This window comes from Sminthopsis crassicaudata, chromosome 5, assembly GCF_048593235.1.
Source record: "Sminthopsis crassicaudata isolate SCR6 chromosome 5, ASM4859323v1, whole genome shotgun sequence".
NCBI classification, from domain to species: domain Eukaryota; kingdom Metazoa; phylum Chordata; class Mammalia; order Dasyuromorphia; family Dasyuridae; genus Sminthopsis; species Sminthopsis crassicaudata.
In genome coordinates, this window is record NC_133621.1 from 198,982,810 (window position 1) to 198,994,890 (window position 12,081).

General features: G+C 36.2%; 1 protein-coding gene across 5 annotated transcripts in view; it reads right to left on the minus strand.

The window, feature by feature from the left end:
• Positions 1-732: 732 nt before the first annotated feature.
• The window catches only part of BID (BH3 interacting domain death agonist), a 44,380-nt gene continuing 33,031 nt past the window's right edge, over positions 733-12,081 (minus strand). For all 5 annotated transcript variants that reach the window (XM_074266832.1, XM_074266830.1, XM_074266833.1 and 2 more), the window contains 2 exons: positions 5,120-5,332; positions 733-1,504 (listed from right to left, as the gene is read on the minus strand). In XM_074266832.1, the coding sequence (XP_074122933.1) occupies positions 1,493-1,504; positions 5,120-5,332 (225 nt within the window). In that variant the 3' untranslated portion in view covers positions 733-1,492. The remainder of the gene's footprint in view (positions 1,505-5,119; positions 5,333-12,081) is intronic.

Here is a 12,081-nt window from a genome sequence, read left to right on the forward strand (position 1 = left end):
ATCAGAATGAGAAAAAGCATTGAGTAGTATGTGCCTCACAGTATGTGGTCTGCAACACCTTCGAGGAGATTCTTGTCATTTTGAACAATCTAACACAGTACAAAGTCTTGATTCCTGAAGCCAGGATGGTCAATCTAGAGAAAATGTAGTTATTAACTAGGCCAGAGGCTTTTAAATAACCATTTATCTATGATCATCTGTTTTCACTTAGTTCTGGTTGAAGTTTGGTATTAATGACCCAGTTGTGGCTTAATCTGTTGTTTGAGTGCAGCACTTTAAAGTTCAAAACCTTTAGTGCCATTTGGTTTTATAAACAGGAAGAGTATTTACTTCTTCAGTGTTAAGAAATTTTCTCTACCCCTAGTGGAATATATTTAGTTTCAAAGGGGTACATACCTCTTTCCTTCAATTTTCCCTTTCCTTTAGATGGAACACTGCTTGCTGTAAGACCATACCCTAAGGATGCACTTTAATAAACAATAAAATTCTTTTTTAAAGTGTGCACATTTTTTCTTATTTTAATTATGTACTTTATGGTTATTGACTCAGGAAACTAGCCACTTGTACCATTTGGTCATGTCAGTTTTCAGCAAAGAATGGCAAGTTATTTCATGGTTTTAAAATTAATTTAAAATAAGCTTAATTAATTAGAGTATAAACTCCATTTAGTACTTGTACCTTTTAAGGCTAATATCTATAGCTTTCTTATGCTGCTTATCACACACACTGACAACCGATTTTAAACTTTATTTCCAATTATAAAAAAGTATCAACACAAAATTGAAACATGATTAAGTTATATAAAGTCTTTTACCACATTTAGGAAAATGAGCTAGATCACAACAGAATTGTATTCAAGTCATCAAATAAAATTTCAAGTATAAAACAGAAATTTAGCCCTGGAACTTTATTGATACTTTCTTTCCATTCTTTTCTGCTCTACTAGTGGTAAACAATAGGTATCCATAACTGCCAGTGTTTTCAAACTCAAATACAAAATTATACATAAGAATCCCTATGGGCAGTATAATAACATCTATGTTTTTGTTTAATTAAATATTTCCTAATTATATTTTAATCTTGGGCTATTCTTGGTAGTGCTCCAGTATGGTCTCCAGTATCTGACACTACCTACCTACCTACCCTATGTCAAGAAGTGAATGATAGACCTTTGGCTTAAAGACAACTCTGCCCGTCATTAACACAGAACAGGTGACGTAGCATTGTAATAGCTTTGTTCAGTGGAACGGAAGATAATCACTTATGTTCTCTCCACTATGTCACCAAATTAAAAGTTCTGTTGACTTTTTTAAATGTCCAGGAAAACTAATAACTCAGCATCTTGTCTATATTTATAATGTTTTTATTCTTACAGCATAACATCTAAAAATATTTGTTTTTCCTGTTCTGTTAGACACAACTGCTTTCTCAACAGCAGTTTTAAGTAGTCCAAACTTTTGGGTAAATGGCCTTTGCAAGGAATGTAATCCATTCAGTCCATATCCTAGAGAAAAAAAATAGAAGAACACAAAAGCATTAGAATCACTCTAATGAAATAGTCCTTTGTGAATATAGAATTGAAGCTAGAATGAGACCTTAGAGGTCAAAAATTTAACCCCTTATTCTACAATCTGAGTTGTAATTTGGACCCAGGAGCTCTGACTACAAAACAAACAAGCACTCTTTCCTGTTATGCCACACTGATTACTTAGGGCTTTAATGTATTGTGACTGGTGTGAGACTCCAGATGCCACTGGTCATACATAAGAGGAGTACAGTTAACATTAAAAAAAAATAATACAGAGTAAAGAAAAATTTTAACCCTCATCAACAAGGCTGCTACAGCCATGGCATCTCAAGCCCCTGTAAATATAGTATATTCAAATTGATCTGTTCCTTACGGACAACTAATTCATATCACTAAGTAAGATGATTTTCCTTCAATTCTTTTAAGCTTCCTAACTGTATAGCATATGTGACATATGTGTGAAAACATCCTATTTTCCTTTGACAGCCATTCTCTATAACATGTTGGGTTGTTGGTAAGGATAAAAGTTGTAAAGCTTGGCTTGAAGATTCATATCCATTGAATAAGCTACCTGCCTTCTCTTTTAGTGGGACAGGCAGTAATTAAAAATCTCAGGTCACTTCACCCTAATCCATTTGACTTGAAAATTTGGATGCTTGGTACTGAAAGCAGTGTTACAGGAACTTTGTCGGGGCTCACTTCTTAACTCAAATTTGGCTTAATTTTTGAGTTCTTATATAATTTGCTACACTCTTCCTCTGTCAGGTGTATGGTCCTTTAAATTGATAGTAATGCAGTTGGTAGCCTGAAACTGTTAGTTTTAGGGATCATAAATAATGGTGGGAAGTCAGTTTATTCATGTAGAAACTACAAAATCCCTCAGGATGTATGTTTAAAAAGTAATTCAGATACACATAGGAACCTTTCCATTCAGATGAAATGCATGGATAAGATGTATCCACTTGTAATATCAGTATTGATTCATAACAATTTAGAGTCCTAGCAATGGAGATGAAGAATAAGTGCCTTTAAAAATTTTTCAGGGATTTGAAGTACTCTGACAGGAGGGGGAAGGGGGGGATTTTAAATAGTTCTTTGTGTACTTTTTTTCCCCTTTGAATTTCTCATAGTCCCCTTGCTTTCAAATACATGGTTTTAATATATATTAACTTTTCATTAAGCGGCAGAATAAAAATGATTCCTAGCCATCTTTATTTACCCTCCATACATATGGGCTTGTGAACTGTTTGTTAGTTATTCTATTAGAAGCATGACAAAACTCCCATCTTGCCTCTCAAAAAATCAGAGGGCACATAGGCTTTAGCTTGAGTTCAAAGTTATTTCCCCTGTCACCTTACTGCATGAAAACCAATACCTACAAATGCGCTATTTCCTGAGAATTACATCCAGCTGCACGGGTTTTCTTTTTGAGACTCGTTTTATCCCTCTGTGACATCCACCCATCCACTACCACCCCTGCTATGGACACAGTAAATCAGTATCCTTTTACTTCTGGAAAGATAATCCCTACATCTCCCTAGGCCCTTCTTTTCCTAGCAGCCATTCAGAGTTCTGTATGTTATTTCCAGTTATAATGAAATTTAGCACAGTACACTGAAAAATCTATGTTCTGTGACTCTTCTTCCTGTCCTCTTCTTAGCCCTCCACAACCTGGCTTCTCTAGCAACTGAAACTACCTTCTCCAAAGTTCACAATGATCTTTTAAGGATCATATGTAATGGTCTTTTCTCAATTTTCATCCTTTCAAGGCACTGCATCATTTGATTCAGTCACCTATGCCTAGTTCTCTCTCTTTCTTTAGTTTTTCATCTGCCTTCTTTTGGCTCCTCTCCTCTGAGTGAATGTCCTTAAATTCCACTGTGTCCATGTCATGCCCATTAACACTGAATGTCTGCCAAGAATCAGTGACCAAATTATCTCCCATAAGTTAAATGATCAAACCCAAGCAGCTAATTCTCAGATTTACACATGAAGCCATATTTTTTTTTCTAGTCTCACATCTCCAGCTACTAAACCGTTCCCTTTTCAACTTTCCTATTACTACCAACCTCTTACAATCACAGAGCCCCCCAAACATCACTAGGTATTGTACTTTCTAATCCACAACATCCTTACACATCCCTCTCACCCCCCATTTCTTCACTAGTCCAGTGGCCCTCGTTATCTCTTACCTGAACTGTTACTAGGTCTAACTGAATCATCTCTGCCTCAAGTTTCTCCTTACTTTAATCCATTCTCAACTGAAAGACAAACACTTATGTGGCTACTATATGCACTATGTTAAACACTAAGGATACAAAAAGAAATAAAAGAAAATCCCTATCTTATCTAATGCAGAAGACAACATACCAAAAAAGCTAGACAAAACAAGCTACTTAAAAGATAAATAAGAAATAATTAAAAGAAGGCAGGCACTGAATTTGACTTCCATTAAAACGTGGTATTGTAATTGTGACTTAACTTTGGAGATCGACCATCAGAATGGAAGAAGAGCATTGGGGAATAGCAAGAGAAAATCTATGAACAAAACATTACATCTCTCAGCTCTGGGCATTTTCTCTGATAGGGAGGAGTCCGAATGACTCTAGATTTTGAGCCTAAGGAACCAGGAGACTGGCGTTCCCCTCCACTATAACAGAAGCTGAGAGAAGAGGGTTTAGGGGAGAAGTTCATGAGTCTGTCTTTTAGACATTCTAAACTGAATTTAAAATATACTTCTATCTGTCTACTCAATAAACTCTACTTGGCCCCTTTTATCTCCAGGGTCCAATATAAAGTCCTCTATTTAGCATTTAAAGCCCTTCACAACCAGGATCCTTCCAATTTTTCTAATCTTACACTTTACTCCATTCCAAGATTCAGCTATAATAGACTACTTGCCGTCCCTTGCACATGACACCATCTTCTGGCTGTTTTTGCACTGCTGGCACATTATTCCCTCAAAATTTCCTAGGCACTTCAGGTATACTTCGATGATATTCAAGTTTACCCAGCATGAAGCATCCTCTCTTTAAGCAGTGCTTTCATTCCCCTATCTTAAAAGTAGTCCTAACCTCCATTTCTTGGAATCCCTGGTTTCCGTCAGGATTTAGTTCAAATTCCTACTGCAAGTGGCCTTTCCTAGGTTCCTCCAACTGCTAGAACCTTCTCCTCAAAATTACCTGCCATTGTATTTATCTTGGCTGTATCTAGTAACTTGTTATTTCTCCCATTAGAATGTCCTCTGTGAAGAAGGGAACAGCTTTTGCTTTTCCTTGTATCTCTAACACAATACAGTGCCTGGCAAAGTGAGACTTTAATAGAAGCTTATTGCCGGACTGCCATATGCTAAATACTTAATACATTTTCATTCATCCATTAAGTCACTTGTTCATTCATTCCTCTAAACCAATAGAAGTTAGGCTTGCATTTTTCAAGAATGAGGATAATCAGCTCAGATTTTGTCTTATCATTTGGTTCAGTAATTCTTAGGTTATTTATGAAAATAGGTACAAGGAGAAGTCAACATGGGATGACCACAGTAATCTGTGGGTAAGACACAGTAAGACACGTGATAGCCCTGGAACTTACATTTCTGACTAAGTTCCTTATGTAGGTAATGAGGTTCTGATTCATGTAATCTACAGTGATGTAAAAGATGCTTCGGAACAAGGATGGGGCATGGGTCATAACTTTTTTAGCCACCAGCATTGTTAGCAATAATTGAGCCTTCTCTTGCTCAAGGTCCAGAGGAATTGTTTGCATCATTTGTTCCATAGCAGCAGCCAGGTATCTCTTCTTGTCCTAAAGGATCGAGGAGAAAAAAGGTAGAAAAAAGTCAGTCAGAACTTTTTTAACCAACATTTTTTCCTCCAAAAGGAACAAAGTTATAAGCAAGAATAAGTATACTTCAATCATAGCAAGTGGATAGTAAAGACTCACAATTTTTGTGAGAAATTGGAAAAGAAACAAATAAAAAACCAAACCCTAACAACTACAATGTAGTTTCATAGAAATTAGTCTTTGACAAACATCTTAGACCATATATCATAAGCTCCAAATAGCTAAGTGGCCTTACTGTAGGAAGTCACATAAAAATCTAAAAACTAACAAATAAAACCATCACCAAAATTCATTTGTTCATTTTAGATTCAATTTTACTTTTAATCCTGAATTTTCTCTCCCAGAAGAAAAACAAAATCTACTATAGATGTATATTGTCACACAAAACAATTTTCTGCATTAACCATGTTTAAAAAAAAAATGCTTCAAAATGTCCATGAATTCTCAAATTAAAGTAGAATGAAGGGTACCACCTTTCGGATCCATGGATAGAGGAAAAATTTATCAAGATATAACAATGATCATAATAGATAAGACAATTTTGAGTACATAAAACAAACGCTTTTGCATAAACAAAAATTATCTAGAAAAATAAAATAAGTCTTAAAATGGGAACTCTTTATGTCATAATCTCCATTTCAAAGAACTGATACAAATACTTAAGATAAAAAATGAACCAAAACCATTTCCCAATAAAAAGGTCGGCTACTGGTAGGAAGTTGCTTTTTTTTTTTTTTTTAATTTCATATCCTTGGATTTAATATCAATTTCGTTTTAAAATAGTATGCTTCCCCTCTGACCCACCCATCCAGTCCTTCCTTGCAATGAGTAAGAAAGAAAGAGAAAGCACTTTTAGAAAAATCAACAATAAACAATGCATTCAATATTCTACCACTATCTCTTCTCCCTTTTACAAAGAAGAGAGAAGTATATTTTCTTAACTCTCTTTCAGGGCCTCACTTAATCACCAGTACAAAGAATTCAGTTAATTTTATTTACATAGCTTTTAAAGACTGAAATGTGAACAAATGCTATAAATATTAACAAAATGTGAATTAACCTAAGTTTTGCCTTATGCTCATGAGATTGGTAAAGATGACAACATGCAAAAATGGCAAATGTTGGAGATGTGAAAAGGCATATCTGCATTAATATACACATGTAGGGCCAAGCCTTTGCCTAATGGTTCTAGAAAACAATTTGGAACTGTCCTAAAAAAAGTCACTAAGCTATACTTCATGATATTGATATTCAGCTTGTACCTCAAGAAGATCAGAGAGAGACTGGCCTTTTGCAAAAATATTTATAGCAGCACATTTAAAAATGAAATTATATTGATGTCATTTTATACAATTTTAAATCATCTACATCTCCCCTTCCATAAATTCATCTCTTATTAGCAGAGATTCTTAACTTGGTAACTATGAGCTTTTAAAAGAAATTGTATTTTTATCTATTTGATATTTTATTTTTCCTAGGTACATGTAAAAAAATTTTTGGCAAAAAAAAAAAAAACACCTTGATTTCCAGATTCTCTTCCTTTCTTTCCCTCCCCCCCCCCCCCCCCACTGGGAAGGTACTTGTGTGAAGTTATGCAAACATTTTCATAAAAGTCATGTTGCAAAGGAAAACATAAATCCCCTCCCCCTGTAAGAAAAAAAACAAACAAACCAAGAAAAATAAGGTTTTCTAGGTATAGATAGCATTCTTCATCATAAATCCTTCAGAGTACTTTTGGATCACCATATTGCTGAGAATAGCAAAGTCATTCACAACTGATCATCCCACAACACTGCTATTACTTTGTACACAGTACATTTCACTTTGCTTGAACTCATGGAGCACTTTCCAAGTTCTTCCAAGAGCATCCTGCTCATCATTTCCCATAGAACAATAATATTCTATCCTAATCACATACTACAATTTATTCAGCTATTTCCCAATTAATGGGCAGCCATTCAATTTCCAATTCTTTGCCCTGAGAAAAGAGTTGTTATAAATATTTTTGTACACATAGATTCTTTCTCTTAAAAAAAAAAAATCTCTTTTGGGACACGTCTAGTGGAGAAATTTTAAGGTCAAAGGGTATATTTAATTTTATAGACCTTTAGGCATAGTTCCAAATAGCTCTCCAGAATGGTTGAATCAGCTTATGAACTTATATTTAAAAAACATTTTTGATAACTGCATTTCAACATAAATAGCTTTATTTAATAGTCTGTGTTTTATTTATTATTCTGAGAAGGGCTTCACCAGCCTGCCAAAGGGATCTATGACAAAAATGGTTAAAAACCTCTACTCAAAAAAGAAAAAAATTAAGCACAACTAATTTACATACGCAAGCTAAACTCATTCCTTAATTGTTAACATACAACCCTGTCATCTTACCATGCCCTTATTCCAGTGATTCTGAATCCAAATCTGTTATTAAACCCCATTCTCATTCTCCCTCAGACTGCTCCCTTGTTCCAATTTCTTTCCACTGTGCCCCCAACAACTGACTCTAAAACTGATCATCCCAGGAATAGATGTTTTTAACTTCACTATCTTCTAAGTATGAACGCAGATCTTTTCTATCTCATGGCTGTCTATGCTTAGGTTCTTTCTCCTTTTTTATTTTGGCTTATTATTATAATCAAGCTTTTTACTTGGATGGGGGGGGAGGTGATGTCTCAGGCTTCAAGGTTTTCCTACTGTTGTTTTCTAAGTACTGTCTGGGGGCCTGACTCCCACAATCCTCTCCACATCTAAGCCACAGCCAGGGCCAACCAAGGACCCCAGCCACAAGTCACCATCCTGCTCCTTGTGGCCTTTTCTGCAGCTACAAACTTCTGAACATTCTACCTGGAGATGAAATCAGGAACTCGGCTCTCCTACAACTGCCCATATCAGCAAGGTCCATCATTGTATATATACTTATTCCTCCCTGTCCATAGCTGCAGGCCAGGACCATATCTGTTTAGGAGAGCTGGGCCTGGGGCCCAGCAACAACAGAGAATCTTTCTAATCTTTCCCTATTCCGCTGACTGACTCTCACACACGGAGAGGTGAAAGTTCCTGTAACTAAGGCTGCCTTCCAGACCTGCTGCTTCCAGGATTTGTGGTCTATTAATTGGGGGAGTCTACCTGGAATTCTCTGCACTTTGACTGGGCTAAATCTCCAGCACCAGAGGTCTGTTTTTTCCAGAGATCCTTTTAAGTTATCTTAGGCGGACATCTGTTTTACCCTAATCTTTACTTATTTCCTGTCTCTCTAACTTTACTTTGAAGTGACATTTTGATTTGTTTGTGGAAGAAAATTGGAGAATCTGGTATTTTCTGATCTACTGCATTATCTTCCCAGAATCCTATAACCCACTTCCCAATTTATGGTACTAATGATATTGTAAATTTCTGCTTCTAGAAGTGAAGCAAAAAGGTGGATCAAGACAATATTCTTCTTTTTATTATTATCTCGGCTCCCATTTTGGAAGACTCTTCTGTATAAGGAACTTTTAAAATTATGTATGGTTTGTTTTAATCCTTTTTATTTATATGCACAACCACCTGGTCAAAGTGCAATAGGTTTTATGCTCCTTAATTTCTGCAAAAGGTTTTTTTTTTTCTTCACTCCCCAGCATCCTCCACTTCTGAGAGTCTTTTTCTGAGAAAGTGGTTCAAAGCGGGGCAGCTAGGAGGCATAGTGGATAGAATGTTGGTCCTAAAGTCAGGAGGATCTAAGTTCAAATGTGGCCTTAAACTCTTAATACTTCTTAGCTGTGTGACCCTGGGCAAGTCACTTAACCATAATTGCCTCAGGAAAAAAAAAAAAGAAATTCAAAGGATATTTATTTATATACAAACTGATCAGCTTGACATCCTGAGATCATCGATCACAGACTTAGAGCTGAAGAGGTCAATGAATGGATGGAATCCCAGCTCAGGGATAAGGGATGAGAGTAACTGACAACAGAGAGAAGGCAGAGTTCTTCTAGTTCTCATCTACATGTTTTCCCAGCTGGTGGCCAGTCAAGCTTGGAGGCAAGAAGACTTGAATGCAGATCTGACCTCAGATATCTACCAGCTTTGTGATGCTGAAACAAGTCATTTAATCCAGTTTGCCTCAGTTTATTTATCTGTAAAATGGAAATAATAGTAGCACCTACCTCCTAGAGTTGTTGTGAGAATCACAAATGAGGTTACATACATACAACACTATAATAAAAGTAACCAAGAAGAGTAAGATATTACTTAAATGCTTTTGATGAGTTCAAGTCACCAGATAACTTGCATTTCTGCTATCCCGAATAATTGGAAGATGTGATAACTGAGAGGCTATCAACAATCTCTGAAAGACCCCAGAGAATAGAAGAGGCACTGAAAGATTTTTTAAAAGCAAATGTTTAGATTTTTCAAAAAGGGAAAAAAAGGTGAATTCTGCAAACTGTATACACTTCAATTTCTGAGAAAATTCTAGAACCTATTATTATTGTGGTAATTATTAATAAAAACAAAACAAAACAAAAAACCCTAAACAAGAGAGAAATCCACAAAGACCAGCATGGCATTATCAGAAAAAGATGATACTGCTCTAGACCTTAGTTCCCTTTTTGGCAAAGTTCCTAGATTGCCACATCAGGGCACTACAGATTTCATAAAGGCACCAAAGTCTCATGTTATTTTTTTTTCTTTTTCCCCTGAGGCAATTGGGGTTAAGTGACTTGCCCAGGGTCACACGGCTAGGACGGGTTAAGTGTCTGAGACCACATTTGAACTCGGGTCCTCCTGATTTCAAGGCTGTGGTGCTATGTCCACTACACCAACTAGTTGCCCTAGCCTTTGGAAAATGGGCATTAGAATGGCAATATAGTTAGGTAGACTCCAAGCTAGTTGACTGGCACATCCTAAAGTGTGGTCATCAATAGCATTAAGTCACCATGTCTCCAGAGGAACACTCCAAGATCTTCCCTTGGCCATGTGCTGCTTAACATTTCTTAATGATGACTTAGAAAAGGAAATATATGGCATACCTATCAAATTTGAGGATAACAGAGCTAGCAGAGGATAACTAAATATTCAATGACAGAATTGGGATCCCAAAAGATCTCCAAATCCTGGAATTCTGGCTCAGATCTAATAAAAAGAAATGTAATAAAGATAAATGTAAAAGTTCATACTTGGGCTCAATAAATCATCTTCAAAATACAAAACGGAGAAAGAAGGCATCTTAAGTAACAGTCCGTTTCCAAAATATCTCAAAATTTTAATATCTTGATAGCTCAATATGAGCCAACAATTTGACATAGCAGATAAAAACATTAATGGCTGTATTTAGACTACATTCAGTGCCTTAGTGCTCAGAGGTTAAATAAGACAGTATTTGTAAAATGCTTAGCACTGAGCCTGGCACATAACAAGCACTATATAAAATGAGCTATTTTTACTGTTATTATTTTTATTATTACCAATATCAAGGCCTGGAGAAGTAACAGTTTTCTATGCTTTGCCTGTGTAAGACTACTCTGGAAACTATGTATTGGGAAAGATATTGATAAACTGGGAACATCCAGAAAAAGAAAAGGCTGTTGCAGGCTCATGGCATCCCAAGCTGCATGAGAATCACCTGAAGGAATATTCCATCTTAATGAAATTGGAACTATATCCACTCATATGAAAGAGTGCTCCAAATCACTACTGATCAGAGAAATGCAAATTAAGACAACTCTGAGATACCACTACACACCTGTCAGATTGGCTAAGATGACAGGAACAAATAATGATGAATGTTGGAGGGGATGTGGGGAAACTGGGACACTGATGCATTGTTGGTGGAGTTGTGAAAGAATCCAACCATTCTGGAGAGCAATTTGGAACTATGCCCAAAAAGTTGTCAAACTGTGCATACCCTTTGATCCAGCAGTGCTACTACTGGGCTTATATCCCAAAGAGATATTAAAGAAGGGAAAGGGACCTGTATGTGCCAAAATGTTTGTGGCAGCTCTTTTTGTTGTAGCTAGAAACTGGAAGATGAATGGATGTCCATCAATTGGAGAATGGCTGGGTAAATTATGGTATATGAAGGTTATGGAATATTATTGCTCTGTAAGAAAGGACCAGCAGGAGGAATACAGAGAGGCTTGGAGAGACATCAACTGATGCTGAGTGAAATGAATAGAACCAGAAGATCACTGTACACTTCAATGCTGTATGAAGAGGTGTTGTGATGGAGGTGGATATCTTCAACATAAAGAAGATCCAACTCACTTCCAGTTGATCAATGATGGATAGAAATAACTACACCCAGAGAAGGAACACTGGGAAGTGAATGTAAATTGTTAGCACTACTGTCTATCTACCCAGGTTACTTATACCTTCGGAAGCTAATATTTAACGTGCAACAAGAAAATTGGATTTACACACATATATTGTATCTAGTTTATACTGTAACACATGTAAAATGTATGAGACTGCCTGTCATCTAGGGGAGGGAGTAGAGGGACGGAGGGGATAATTTGGAAAAATGAATACAAGGGATAATGTTATAAAAAAATTACTCATGCATATATACTGTCAAAAATGTATAATTATAAAATTAATTTTTAAAAAAAAGGAATATTCCATCTTTCAGTCCCAAGTGTTACTGGCTAGAACTTTATCTGAACCAACTAGCAGAATGTGGGCAGGCCAGGCTGGAACTAAGCAAATTCTTACAACTAACCATAATGAACAGA